This window comes from Rousettus aegyptiacus, unplaced genomic scaffold (genome assembly GCF_014176215.1).
Source record: "Rousettus aegyptiacus isolate mRouAeg1 unplaced genomic scaffold, mRouAeg1.p scaffold_m13_p_5, whole genome shotgun sequence".
Lineage (NCBI taxonomy): Eukaryota > Metazoa > Chordata > Mammalia > Chiroptera > Pteropodidae > Rousettus > Rousettus aegyptiacus.
The window spans coordinates 86,543,527-86,558,914 of record NW_023416308.1 but is presented as its reverse complement, the minus strand read 5'-3'; the positions used below and the strand labels follow the sequence as shown (position 1 = coordinate 86,558,914).

General features: G+C 35.7%; 1 protein-coding gene and 1 pseudogene across 4 annotated transcripts in view; one reads left to right on the top strand and one right to left on the bottom strand.

Moving 5' to 3' along the window:
* PDE3B (phosphodiesterase 3B) overlaps nucleotides 1-15,388 on the bottom strand; it is a 133,282-nt gene that overhangs the window by 27,503 nt on the left and 90,391 nt on the right. For all 4 annotated transcript variants that reach the window (XM_016162078.2, XM_016162087.2, XM_016162105.2 and 1 more), the window contains exons 5-7: nucleotides 10,263-10,369; nucleotides 2,357-2,567; nucleotides 1,726-1,802 (exon numbers count right to left, since the gene is read on the bottom strand). In XM_016162078.2, the coding sequence (XP_016017564.2) occupies nucleotides 1,726-1,802; nucleotides 2,357-2,567; nucleotides 10,263-10,369 (395 nt within the window). The remainder of the gene's footprint in view (nucleotides 1-1,725; nucleotides 1,803-2,356; nucleotides 2,568-10,262; nucleotides 10,370-15,388) is intronic.
* On the top strand, nucleotides 14,996-15,114 carry LOC118603426 (annotated as a pseudogene).

Here is a 15,388-nt window from a genome sequence, read left to right as displayed (position 1 = left end):
ATCTGAACCTGATGCACTGAATATACTAAAAAGTAATAAACTAATGTTCAGAAAGTATTATCCTCTGGAAAAATTTTTTCCAAATGAAAGACATTTATTTTAAGAAATGAAATTTAGAATATTCACCTATTCTTAGTAAGTTAAGACAGTAACTACAATAATCTAAAACAGCCATCAATCTAAAAATTGTTGACATGCAAGGTACCTGATTTACCTTTTAATGATCTAATCTTGTAATAACTATATCTTACACATAATAATAAAAATAGTTGCAATAAAGGTAGCGATTTCTTTTCCAAAGATGTCCACAACACCATCTCTTGTCCCACATGCACTCTTGAAATGTATTCTTGCCGCCCCATCAAGAAAGAGCATTTATTTCCCAATCCCCTTAAATATGGACAGGCTGCATGACTGTTCTGATTAACAGAAATATGGCAGAAGTGATACTCTGTTTTGGGGTGGAGGCATTAACTAAACTGGCAGCTTCTACTTCCTCCTCTTAGAATCCAGCCAACATTTTGGAAGAAGACCATAGAGAGGTCATAGTTAGACACGAGTAATCTATCTTGGAAATTCAGCCCCATCAGTCCTTCAGATGACTCGCTCTTGCCAATATCTGACTGCAATCACATGTGGGCCCTCAAGTGAAAATCTTCCAGCTGAGATCAGTCATTCCAAAGAATTGAGAATAAGTTATTTTTTAAAAGCTCCATCGAATATACCACAAAATCCACCCATTTTAAGTGTGTAACTCAACAATTTTAGTAAATTTACAGTTATGCAACCATTATGATTATCCAGTTTTAGAACATACTCATCCACTCCCAAAATGGGACCCTCATGCCTACTTACAGTTAAACTCTATTTTCACTCTCGCTAATTACTGTTATGGCTATTGTCTCTACAAATTTGCCTAGAATTTTATATAAATTTTATATAAATTATCTAGAATTTTATATAAATGGAATCTTATAATACATAATATTTTGAGCCTGGCTTCTTTCACTTAGAATATTTTGAAGTTTATCCACATAAAAGCATGTATCAGAAGTTAGTTCCTTTAATTAATAAATTAAATTCTATTCTATGGATATACCTAGAGATATTTATCCATTCACAGGTTGATGGACATTTGGATAATTTCCAGTTTTGCACTATCATGAATATTGATTTCCTACTGGCATTTATGAGGAGGTTGTTAGTTCTTCAATGGCTTCAAGCAGATTTTGTTTGTCCAGCTTTTCTAGCTACCTTCAGGGGGCATGTTGGTATGAGCTAGCTAGTTATTACTGGAAGCGTGAATCATGAAGTGTTTAAAGTCATAAAACAACTATAGTTTTATCACCAACAATATTTCTTGTTTGAGCATATAAAATGTTTCAGAATGATTAATTTTAAAGCTACTCTCTGTGCCATAAAAAAATCATACAAACCTTTTGGCCTTAGAGTGTATGGTATAAATTTTATCATTAATGTACTTAATTTCACTATGAGCTTGAGCCATAACCTAAGATTATTTCATTTGTACAGCACATTTTTACTCTTCAAAATACTTTCACCATCTATTATTTATAATTTGTCCTAATAACTCCCTCTGAAGTAGATATAAACACTATAATCTTCATTTTAAAAATGGATAAAGTTAAACTCATTCATTTATCCTAAAAAATAATGTAAGAAAGTGATCTGAAAGTTAAGAATATTTGACTTTTGCAATCTCACCTGACTTTCCACTGTGGCACTCTGTACCAGACTCTGATTCAGATGTTGAAACGTAATTCAGTATTTGATGTCCACAGCTTATAGGATAAAACAGATAAATATATAGAAACATATGTATATGTAATAAATGAGGCCATTTTTTAAATTTAAATACAATTATAAAATCTTTTTTAACCAAGATCCCAAATGCAATACATCCTAATATTCTAATCTCTACATAAGTTTAATAGGTTTATCCTAGAAAGTATCTGTGTGTCCCTGAAGAAAATAACATTTTGAAAGTCAACAAATTTGAGGTAAACACTTATTACTAGCAAAGCAGAAATTAGAATGAGCACCATATGAACTGGGTATTATAAATCATCACTAAAGTAGTACAGACTAAATTAACTCTTATACATTTACCGATATCTTATGGTGGAGAGAATACCACTATTTCATTTTAGATGGAGATGACTAAATTCAAAAATGAGTAACAATGAAATGAGAAAAATCTTATTTATAATAAAAAGAACGACTAGATAAAGAGGATACAATTCATCATTGAGTCAGAATATGGAACTAGGAAACAAGTAATATTTTATTGAAGAACACATATTGTAAAATAGAAGTGAACATGTAGATACCTTACCTGTTACATAAATTACTATCAGAATTTCTATGTTGTTGATAAAAATCTGGCGAAGTGGGTGCATCACCCAGAGATCTGTGTAAAATAACACTTGGCTTAGTAAGAAAGTCAGCAGTGTCAGGAAATTCAACAGGTGTTCGATTAGTTACAGAGCCAGCAGACACTGGTCCATGGCTGAGAGAATTCACAGGACTCAAGCTGGGGAAAGCACCTTGAAAAATTGAGAGGAAAAAAATGTGTATGTAAGTGTATACTGTTGATTGTCTATGGTTGTGTAAAGAGCATTTTCCTTCTTTAAAGAAAGCAAATTATTTACAATTAAATGATAAAACAGACTTCTAGGTGGAGCTATCTTCAAGACATTCTAGAAATTTAAGCAGAATATAGGCCATATTTGTCACAATCAATGACTGAAATAAATACCCTATAGCGGAATGGCACATTAAAGGTAAATATTAAGAGTATAACTAAAATGTACACACTGCATGGCGCAAATTTTCCTAATTCATATTAGTCTTTATCTTTCACATTTTGTGCCTCCACCAACTTGATTATTCACATGAACAAAGCATCTTCACCAAATTTTGTCAAATATTTTGCAATACGGTAAAACTGATTTTTACTGAAGAATCGAAAGTTCTTTTTTTTCTTATGAAGTGATCCCCCTATTACTCTAGCACCCATCTGGCACTACACACAACCATTACAATAATATCGACTATATGCCCTGTGCTGTACTCTATATTCCCGTGACTGTTTTGTAACTGCTAATTTGTACTTCTTCATCCCTTCACCTTTTTCACCCAGTCCTCCAACTCGCCTCCCCTCTGGCAACCACCAGTTTGTTCTCTGTATCTGCTAGTCTGTCTTCATTTAGTTTGTTCCATTTCTTTTGTTCTTTAGATTCTGCATACAAGTGAAATCTTATGGTATTTATCTTTCTCTGTCTGACTTATTTCACTTGGCATAATACCCTCTAGGGTCTATCTATGTCATTACAAACGGTTAGAATTTTTTTTAATGGCTCAGTAACATTCTGTTGTATATATGTACCATAACTTCTTTATCCAATCATCTATTGATGGGCACTTAGGTTGCTTCCATATCTTGGCTATTGTGAATAACATTGCCATGAACATAGGATACACAGATCTTTATGAACTAGTGTTTGCATTTTCTTTGGGTAAATTTCCAGAAGTGCAATTGCTGGTCAAAAGGTAGTTCTATTTTTAATTTTTTGAGGAACCTCCAAACTGTTTTCCATAGTAGTTGTACCAATTTGTAAACTTCTTAATAGCATTAAGCAAGTTGAGCATATGATAAAATTATATGTTAACACGACAGCATACCCTTTAAAAAAACATGCAAATCTTCCCAGCTTATTCATTTATTCAACACATATTTGAAAGCCTACTATATGCTGGAAAAGGTGCTAGGTTTTCCAATAGAGAGAAAGATACTATCTCCACAATTCAACAAACCTAGAGTCTAGGGGAGAATACAAAAAAGTGCTAAGTGCTAAAATAAGAAAAACCAGAGTGCTTCAGAAATGCATCTCTAATCCTATTGATTTACTCAAGAAAACTTTGCCGAGTGCCTTGACCTAAGGCAGTATGGGTATGTCTGGAGACAGGCAGGCAGGTTTAAAACTTTAGTTAAAAATAACCAAGTAAAATATAAATCAGAGAGAAAAGCAAATAAGAGTTATTAAGTACCTATGTATTTTCAGGCACAGTGGTAAACACTTAGAGGAGTGTGTGGTTAATTTTATTTGTCAATTTGATTAGGCTATGGTGCCCAGCTGTTTGATCAAACAGTATTCTAGATGTTGCTGTGAAGATATTTTTCGGATGTGATTAACATTTATATCAGACTGAGTAAAGCACATTACCCTCACCATAGGTTGACCTCATCCGATCAGTTGAAAACCTTGAGAGAAAAAAGACTGAGGTCCTCCAAAGAGAAAGGATTTTTGTCTCCAGATTGTTTTGAGACTCAAGACTGCAAATTCAACTCCTGCTAGAATTTCCATGCTAGCAGCCTGCACTGAAAATCTCAGACCTGCCAGCCCTTACAATCTTCTGATCTGATCAATGCCTTAAATCCATCCCCCTAATCTCTCTCTCTCTCTGTATGTGTGTAGGTATGTAAACACACACACATACATACATACACATACGAACATCCTATTCTCTTTCTCTGGAGAACCCTGACCAATACAATGTATTATTTAATCTTCACAATAACTCTTTGAGTTAAGTAGCATTTTTATTTTACATGTGAAGAGAAAAACTACAAAGAAAACCCCAGGATACTTGATTTAGTTAACACAGTTAATACTGTGAGACCACGCTCTTTCCAGGAATGCCTCTGTTGTCCTGTCCGGTTATTTAAATTAAAAAATGTTTTTAATTAAAAAAATTTAAAAAGAGAAATTTTCTCTTTTGAAGTACTAAAATGCCGAATTGTCTTCCAAAGTGGCTGTAACATTTTACTTCCTAAACAGCAATGTATGAGTGTTTATACTTCTGAACATTTTAATCATCATCTGTCATCATCTGTCTTTATAATTAATTGTAGACATCATAGTAGGTGTGAAGTCACAGTTCATTGTGGTTTTGATTTCCATTTCCCTAATGATTAATGATGCTGACCATCTTTTCATGCAGTTAGAGGCCATTTCTATTCTTCTTTGGAGAAATGTCTATTCTGATTTTCTTTCTATTTTTTAATAAGATCATTTGTTCTTTTATTATTATTTTCTTGTCTTTATTGAAATGGATGATTAGTTGCTTGTATTTACATTGTACAATTCAATGACTTTTCTTTCAATTATAGTTGGCATACAATAACATACCAGTTTCAATTGTATAGCACAGTGATTAGAGATCCACATAACTTGCAGTGATCATCCCACTAAATCTAGTACCCCTATTCCCCCTTACATATTTATTACAACCTAGAATCTAGGGGAGAATACAAACAAGTGCCATCTTATTAACCATCTTCCCAGTGCTACACTCTACATCTCCATGTCTATTCTGCAACTATCCATTTATATCTCTTAATCCCTTTGCTTTTTTTCCTGTCCCTCCCAACACCCCTCCCGTCTTGTATCCCTCTAAATATTCTCCGTATCTATGAGCTTATCTCTGCTTTTGTTGTTGTTGATTTTGTTCTTTAGTTTTCACATGTACATGAAATCATGTGATAGCTATCTTTCTCTATCCGACCCATTTCATTAAGCGCAATACCCTCTAGGTCCATCAAGGCAGTATCTTTTTCCATCCCCTTCCTTTTAGTCTGTGTGTCTTTAAATCCTAAGTGAGTCTCTTGTAGGTAGCATATGTAGAGGTCTTGTTTTCTTATCCATTCAGCCACTCTATCTTTTGGTTGGAGCACTTAATTCTTTTCCATTTGAGGTACTGGTTGATAAGAATGTAGGCATCACCATTCTTTATTCCTGTTTTTGATACATGTTTTTTCTTCTTAAAGAAGTCCTTCCAACATTTGCTGTAATACTGGCTTGGTGATGATAAATCCCTTTAGCTTATTTTTGTCTGAGAAGCTCTTTAACTGTCCTTCAACTCTAAATGGCAGCTTTGTTGGATAAACTATTCTTGGTTGTAGATCCTGGGTCTTCATCAAGTCAAATATTTTGTACCAAGCCCTTCTGTCCTGCATAGTTTCTTTTGAGAAATCAGCTGCCAGTCTTATGAGTGCTCCCTTGAAGGTAACTAACTGCTTTTCTCTTGCTGCTTTTAAGATCTTAGTATTTAACCTTCGGCATTTTAATTATGATGTGTCTTGGTGTGAATCTCTTGTTTTCCTTCAGGTACCTCTATGACATGAATATTTTTACCTTTAATAGTGTCCCATAGGTTCCTTAAATTATTATTATAGTCTTGGTTTCTTTTTTCTTGCCATTCTAATTGAGTGTCCTTGGCTTTCCCATCCTCTAGATAGGTCATTTGATCCTCTTCTTTATTCACTTTGTTTATTCCATTTAATATACTTTTCCTCTTAGATAATGTGTTCTTCATTTATGACTGGTTCCCTTTTATAATTTCCATTTTCATTTTTGTTTTTTTTTCTTTTTGTTGAGTTCTCACTGAATTCATCTACACTTCCCATAAGTTCATTGAGCATCTTTATAACCAGTGTTTTGAACTCTGTATATGTTAGATTGCCTGACTCCATCATTCTGGATCTCTGTTCTGTTCTCTCATATGGTTTCTACTGCTTTGTCTTCCCATTTTGGCTGCCTTTCTGTGTCTGTTTCTATGGATTAAGCAAAGCTGTTAAGTCTCCCAGTCTTATTAGTGTGGCTTTGTGTGGCAGGTGTCCAGTGGCACACCTGAGAGGGGTTCAGCTGCAGGTCAAATTTAGTCCCAGCCTGTGTACCTTCAGGTCTACCTGTTAAGATTTAGCAAGCAATCCACAGATGCTGTGCTTATAAACACCTCAAAAGGTCACACCAGAAACCAAGGCCAGCTGCCACCAATGTGAGTCCAGACACTGCTCAGCAAGGGACACTTGACTAAGCAAGGATACGCTTGGGTGGGGCCATGAGCTGGGGGAGGTGGAGTTACAGGGACTCCTGGGCAGAGTGACCTCTGCTATCCAGTTTGATGACCTCTCAGCTATGGCAGTGGCACTGGGTCCGCACACTGGGAGCAGGAAAGGCTCAAGAAAAGCAATGGATACCTTCGGCACTTCCGTCCAGGAGAGATCCTCGCTTCCGGCCCTCACTCAGACAACTCAGTGTTCACCTCTAAGTCCCTGGCGCCTCCCCAAGCAGCCAACCCTGAGCTGGTGCTCAGAATAAGCGAGTCCATCAGCATGAAAGTCCACTCGTGGACATGGCCCCTTTTAGAGGTGTCTGCAGCTGCTTGCTGCCGCTGTCTCTGTCCCACTCAGCCGCCTGGGACCAGGCAGCCCCACATCCTCACCCTGTCCTACCTTCTGCCATTGCAGGGTGATTTCTTAGATTTCTCCTTAGCTGTATGGCTTGTTCATCTAGATGCAAGGTGATTTTTCCTTGCTGTTTGCATCTTGTTTCTGTCACAACTTTGATTTGGTTGCCAGAGGGACAAACGAAACCTCTATCACCTACACCATTTTTTCCCCCACCTACTTCTGTCCTTTTATTATCGAGTTATAAAACATCTTTCTATATTCTGGATACAAGTCCACTGTCAAATAAAGATTTGCAGATATTTTCTGCCACCCTATGAATTGTCTTTTCACTTTCTTTAGGCGTCTGTTGAAGTACAAATGTTTTTAATGAACTCCAATTAATTTTTTTCATTCATGGACTGTGCCTTTGGTGTCATATCTAAAAATGCTTTACTTAATCCTCAAAGTCACAAAGATTCTCTCCTGTTTTCCCGTACAAGATTTACATTTGAATCTGATGTGTTTTGAGTTAATTTTTGAGTATGATGGCAGGTGGGGTTCCAAGTTCATTCCTTTTCATGTGGATATCCAGTTGTTCCCATGCCATTCCTTTCCCATTGAATTATCTTGACACCCTTGTTAAAAATCAATTGACCATGTAAGACTTTATTTCTGGACTCTCAGTTCTATTCCAATAAGTTGGAATATCCTTATGCCAGTACCACAGTTTAGTACTATAGTTGAGTAGTAAGTTTTAAAATTTGGAAGTGTTGAGTCCTCTAACTTTTTCTTCTTTTAAGGATTGTTTTAACTATTCTGGGTCTCTTGAATTTTCTATCAAGTTTAGAATCAGCTTGCCAATTTCTTCAAAGCAGCCAGCTCAGATTTTGTTTTGGTAAGGCTTATCCTAAATCTAGAACTGGGGAGTATTGCCACCTTAACAATATTGAGTCTTCTGATTCATGAACATAGAATATTCTTCCATTTATTTAAATTTTCGTTACTTTTTTCAACAACGTTTTACAGTTTTTAGTGTACAGGTGTAGTCTTGTACAATTCTGTTAAATTTATTCCAAAGTATTTTCTTTTTCGATGTTAATTATGAATGGATTTTCTTAATTTAATTTTTGTATTTTTATTACAAGTATATAGACATACAATTGATTTTTGCATATAGATCTTGTATCCTGCCACATTGATGAACTTGCTATTGGTTGTAATAGGTGTCAATGGATTTCTTAGTATTTTATACTACATGATCATGTCGTCTGCAAACATAAGTTTACTTCTTATATTCCTTTTTTCCCTAACTGCCTTGGCTAAAAATATCCAATCCAATATTGAGTAGAAGTGGCAATTATTTTATAATTTTGTTTTAAATTTCTACTTCATTATTTATATGATCTCTTTGGTGAGATGCTTTTGGCATACTCTTCTTAAATATTTTAGATGTAGTTTCCTCTAGTTTTTAAATATATGTATAGTAGTAGATTTAAAGTAATTTTTTCTTGATAGCCAAACCTGATGTACAGGGTAAAATGAGTTGCTATAAATAGGCCTTTAGTAATATGGTGGTGAGGTGTAGGGGGAGGAGAAGTGTTCTATAACTTATGATTTAGTCTCACTGTTAGTGAGCCTGTACCTCTAGATTATGAACTTCACAAGTGTTTCTCAGTTTTTTGTTTGTTTGTTTGTTTGTTTGTTTGTTTTGCCTCCTTGCTGTGGTGGGAGAGGATGGCTAGAGCTGATTGGAGTTGGGTAATACCCCAGCAGTTTAGGCTCTGATTAACTAGCTTCTCCTAAGGGTAGGCCTTGTTAAGAAGAACAGAGTGCTCTGATATATTTCAAAATGGTTCCTTTTCCTTCTTCCTGACAGAAGCATTTTCTGATATTTACTTTGGGGATGTCGTTGAGCTCCTGGAGGTAAATCCCTCAAAATTGTGGGGGCCCCTAGGACCAGGCTGCCCTGGAGTTTTCTGATTCTCCCGTAGTTTGCTAGTTACAGTACAGGTTACCCTCCCTCAGGACTGGTTTTCCCTGAGGTTTCCCTTTGTGAGTCTGTGCTCTAAGACATTTCTCCTGGTTATTTGCCTGTGTCTCATTTTGGCAGAAGTTTTCCCTGTGTTCTCACCCTTACATCTCTTACAGATCCCAGAACAGTTGCTGATTTTTCAGTCTGTTCAGCTTTTTACTCATCGTGAGGACAAAGGAGTGACTTCCAGGCTCCTTAACTGCAGAACCAGAAACCAAAAGTCTTGTTATTTACATATATTTCTCCTCTCTGTGTTTCAATTGGGATATTTTCTATTTCTCTGTCCTCAAGTTTTCATCCAAAAAGTTTTAAAACAAAATGGGTGAAGGGAGTCATAGGAACAATTTCCAGTTATAAAACAAGCCATGGGTATGTAATGTATGGCATGATGACAATAGTTAATAATATTGTATTGCATACTTAAAAGCTGCTAAGACAGATCTTAAAAATTCTCATCACGAGAAAAAAATATAACTATGGTGACAGATGTTAGACTGATTTTGGTGATTGTTTTGCAATATACATAAAACATTATATTGTGTACCTAAAACTAATGTTATACATCAGTTTATACCTCAAATAAATAGACTTAGTAGGACACAGCTGGGGTTTTTCTACTCTCATATTAAAATTTTTCATTCACCATTTCCATGTTATCGAAGAATATCCTTTTCTAGGGATTTTTCTTTGTTCTGGATATGTGAACCTAGATTTGCAACTATTAAGGCTAAAAAGTTCTATATTTTTTTCCCTGAATCCCTAGTGCCTAACAAAGTTCCCGGTATGTAGATGTACAAAAAATATTTAGTGAATGAGTAAATGGCCAACTAATAGACAACCCAAATTGCTTAGTCATGATAACTTACACCACACAAAATGGTATTCAAAATTAGCTATTAATGTATAATGCAAAATTCTGCATTTCCATTTACTTTGAGACCTCCCACAGTTAAATCATAAATAATGATTTCTTACCAGCTCTTCTTAGACCTATATGGTGAGTTAGCGACACAGAAGATGACCTTTGCTTCGGGACTGCCAGGAGATTTGAACTAAAAGGCCCATTTAGATAGCATCCTTGACTAAAAGGGAAAGATAACAGGGTTAAGAATTTTAAAATTGTGGGAAATTTCCTCATTTTTTTTTCAATTTAGTTAGCAAATATTTGCTTATATATTCAGAGTTTAAATACCAATCTAGTGCCTCAGGCCTAAAGCAGGAGTCAGCAAACTTTTTCTAAAGGACCAAACAGCAAATACTTTCGGCTTTGCAGGCCATAAGGTCTTTGTTCCAACTACTGACTCTGCTGCTGTAGCACAAAAGCGGCCATAAACAATAATAAAGAAGTATGACTGTGTTTCAATATAATTTTACAAAAACAGGTTGTGGACAACATTGGATCCACAGTCAGTACAGTTTGCTGAGCCGCGGCCTAAAGCAGGTTATCAGTGTCACTTGGAGGGCTTCTTACGACATAGACTGCTTGTCCCATCCCCAGGGTTTCTGATTCTGTAAACTGAGTTAGGGTCGGATTATCTGCATTTCTAACTAGTTCTCAGGTGATGCTGATATTGCTGAATCCAGGGACTTCGCCAAGAATCATTAAACACTAAAATATGTAGTGTTTCACTATTTTCTGTTCCCTCTCTTTGTAAATATTGATTACCCGTTAAGTCAATCATTTATTATAACTGAAATATAGGTTTTATTTAATGAATAAATTAAATATAGGTAGGCAATCATATCAATGTTATACATAAAATGAAGTTAAAGATTATATATCTGAAAACTTCTGGTCTAGTGCCATACATACAGTAAGTACAACATAAATGAAACGTTCCCTTCCTTTATTAGGTATACACTACCTGTTTTCTTCTGTCAGTCAAGTCCTGATTTGGGTATTTTGCCACAAGCTCAAGGACAAACGTGGATTCTCTATTTTTCATTCAATATTTTTTAGTGTATACTAGGTTCTCAAGCTCTTCCCCAACTACATCTTTTCAGCACTTCCACATCTCATTCCTCAAGAGGACCTATTTTTCTGTGACCTAAAAAGTTTTTGTTCATGACTATAATAACATTTGGCCACAGTGCATTATAATTTCACTGCTTACAGATTCTTCTCCCTTACTAATTTGTGAATTATTTTAGAGGCTATAAGACATATCTCTACATTCACAGTTGATAAAGTACAGTGCCTGACAAAGGTGTTCAAGAGATGTTGGTGGAATGAATCAATTATCTCTTTAGGTTCCTATTCTCTTCCTTCCAAAGAATAGACCTTTTCTGTTTCTTAATTTTTAAGTAAATGGACACCTTTTCTTTTAACTTGTACTTTGAGGCTCGACTTGGGCCTTTTTCTAGAAATCTAGTTTGTTCTGTACCCCAATGCGAGAAAAAAATTCTGTAGAATGAGAAGGCATGTAAAACCAATTGGCAACCCCTTCATTAAAAATCCCTTATTGGTATTAAAAAGGATAATAATATTGGCTCTATTTTGAGTACTGATATATAATCTATTGTTTTAGGTACTATGCATACTTCATCTATTAGTTTATTTTACAAATAAGGAAACTGAGGCTTCAACAGGCCAAGTAATGTTTGCCAATTTACACAGCTAACATACAACTTCCAATTTCTTTGACTCTGAAGTGTATTCTCTTTCTACAAAACAATTCAATCTGTGTGTGTTTCTCCATCTGTAAAATTAGAGATTTAAAATAAAGGACTTCTGAGGTAGCGTCTACCCTTTAGTTTCTATTTTTTTTTTTTCTCAAGCCAGCAGTAATAATTTGACAGAGGCAATATGGAAATAATACCAGCAAATACACTCATCTCCCTACAAATTCTCATTCTTTGTATTGGACTGTTCTTTGCCTACCTGTGGAGTGGGAGAGAGTGGGAAAGAAGAGCAACAATACCACCTAAGGTAACGGTCAAACAGAAAAATCTGTGTACTCCACCAAAGTCTACTTCCTGGTCAACATCCAAAACAAAAATAGAGATTTTTTTCCATTTCAGCACTCCTCCATAGTCTTCTATTAATTAAAGATAATCATAACTCAGCTGTTTAAAATTGAGTGGTACAGGTCAAATTATAAGTTTTCAGTTCAGTTCCAAAATCGTCTCAATAATTCCTGGCCTTGAACCAGATAAACATACACCCCCCACGAGGCTACATAAAACAATACTGAAAAAAGTAGAGGACAAGACAGGCTAGGAGTTCCAATGATTATTAATAGTGGGTAGAAGGGTGATTCAAACCAGACTTAGGAGTCGATATTCAAATCCTGATGCATGAACATTATAAGAGAGATCAAAAGTTAGGGTCACAGAGGTAAGCTGTAAGTTAAGAGTTGATTTCTAGGCAATTAAGGCAAATTACCTTGACAAGGTTTGTATCACCTCATTAAAAAAAAATTTTTTTTTAACACCTACAGCAACTGGTCTTCCTATATATATCTATATTTACAGAACTATCCTCTTAAGAAACTGAGTGGGATAATACCATTAGCCCTCTTGATCTCTGTAGTTCAAATAAGGTCCAGGCATTGGTATAGATCTCTAATAAATTATGAGTCACAGAACTGAGAAGCTGATTCTCAAGTATATTATTTAGGGGACATACTCTTGCCAGGCAACAAGTTATTAGATTTAATTATGGAGCCGTTATGGAGAATAATGATAAATCAGGACAGGTTGAGAGTAAGTCTCTGTGGTGTAGAAGTAACTAATAGCTGATAGCCCACACAGTTTTGGGACACAGTTTGCCTATTTACCTAGGAACTGTTCAAAGGGAGCAAGTAAGCAGTGAGCTCTGACTATGTGCTATACTTTGTCCACAGGGAAGGTCTGGTCCTAGCAGCTTGTCCAAGGATAGCCATCCTTTTAGCCATAAGTATAAAAACTGGAATTGAAAGGTGAGTAATTCAATTGTCAGCTAACCCAGAAAAACATTATTCAACCTTCCCCGCAACTCCCTGATCAGAGAAACTTCACCGTAGGTCTGAAACTTAAGCAGAAGGCAGGCAGTATTAATTGCCCCGATCCAATATGGACACCATGCCCCTGCAGGACACTTTTTAGCAGCTGTTCGTCTTCAAAGATTCGTTTCAATGCAATCCCAAACTCTTCACAATGATCAAGCAAGCCTCAGAAGAGTAGTAATACCTTCCAACACAAGGTGGAAAGTAAAAGGTGCCACAAAACAGGCAAGAAAAGGTGTTGAGATTTGAGGTGAAACTGATTGTTTCCTTGGAGGTCAAGGAAGGAGGATGCCAGGGGTTACCCTTAATAGTTGGCATCTCAGCCACATATTTGAAGAAATGCAGAAATGAGAGTGAGAAGATCTATTCCAGGAACAACTAAAAAAGGACACAGAAGTGGACAAATAGAAGCTTGGCTGGAGTTTCAGATAAATAAAGACAGATGATGTCAGACAGGTATTTTGGTGTTGTAAAGAAATGGCCCTTTTAATTAAAATCTCAAGTTATTTAAGACACGAACAGTGAAAAATTTAAGGGTTGGTAATACAGTGGCTGTTCAACTAGGAATAGCTCTCCATTGTGATTTTCTTCCCTTAGATTCTTCTTATCATAGCTTTGATAAGGTTTATAATGCTTCACTGTTTTTATCCAGACAAAGCATGAAGAGAAGCAAAATTAAATTCCGTATTACTCTTTATACAAATGAGGTAGGCTCGAAACTAGCATAAGTTTCGAATGGAGTTAAACTAAAAGAAAATTATCAGAAAGTAGACAAAGACAACGGTTTTGTGGTTACCAGAGGGGAAGGGGGAATTAGAAAAGGGGAAAGGCGGTCATATATATGGCGACAGAAGGAAAGTGGTGAGCGCACAATGCAATATACAGATGATGTATGATAGACCTGTACCCTTGAAACCTATATAATTTTATCAATGTCCCTGCAATCAATAAAATAATTTTTTAAAATTATGAGAAAACTTCAACGAGGAAGAGTCTAACACAAATTATGTAACTGTTGTTTTCACCTAGAGAGCTTTCCAAATCATTTTTCTATTCTCATTCTTTGCCGAACTGCTCATCTCTTTTAGTCAGTGTAATTTTTCTAAGTAAGGGTTCAGTTTTGTCGTGAAGAAATAACAGGGTTCCGAATCCCAGGCTAGGAATTTGGGTACTAGTCTACAGACATTAACAAAGGGTCCAAAAACATTAATGACTAGGAAAACTATATAATAAAAATTTTAAGGAAGACTTTTAGTAGAAGGTTAGAAGATGGATCAGGTTGTGAAGGATATTATAAATGGGAAGGCCAATTAAGAGGATAATTCAGTAGCCCAAGTAAGGAATAATGAAAGCATGAAATAGTATAGGCAAGTTATAAAGAAGAACAAGGAATTGAGAGGAAGAGATTTAGAGAAAGACTTGACAACTGATATCTGTAGAATAAGATAACAGAATGCAAAGATAACATCAAGTTTTCTAGGTAAATCAATTTTGTAATCAACCATTAAACCAGAAGATAGCAGCATTGTGCCAGGAAATAAAGCCAGAACAATAGTAACATAAAAAAGCAGATTGAGGGATGAAATATTTGGCTTCAGATATAGTTTCAGAGAATGAGAGGTTCGATATTGGAACTATTTTGAAAGCAAAGGCAGGCTCATTTAAAATTCTAGTCAAGGAAGCTATAATAAGAATTCAAAGCTGCATTTAAATCAAGACTCAGTCTATGGCCATGCTACCCTGAACAAGCCTGATTTCATCTTATCTCAGAAGCTAAGCAGGGTCGGGCCTGGTTAGTACTCAGATGGGAGACTGCCTAGGAAGACCAGGTGCTGTAGGTGTAAAAAATAATAAATGAATAGATAAATAGATAAGGGATTGTAAGCTGACAAGTTCCTTGCAATCTGTGAGGTCAACCAAGGGTTGCCTCGCCTAAAAAAAAATTTAAAAATTCAAAAAAATAAAGAAAGAAAGAACCTAAGATCTAGGATATATGATCTCAGTTCTAGAGTACTAAGTCAAAGTGAATGAGACTCATGACTCCAGAGTCACAAGTTTATTAGTTTTGTGCTAAAGAAAACATCACCATACATTAAAGATCTATAATGAATATGG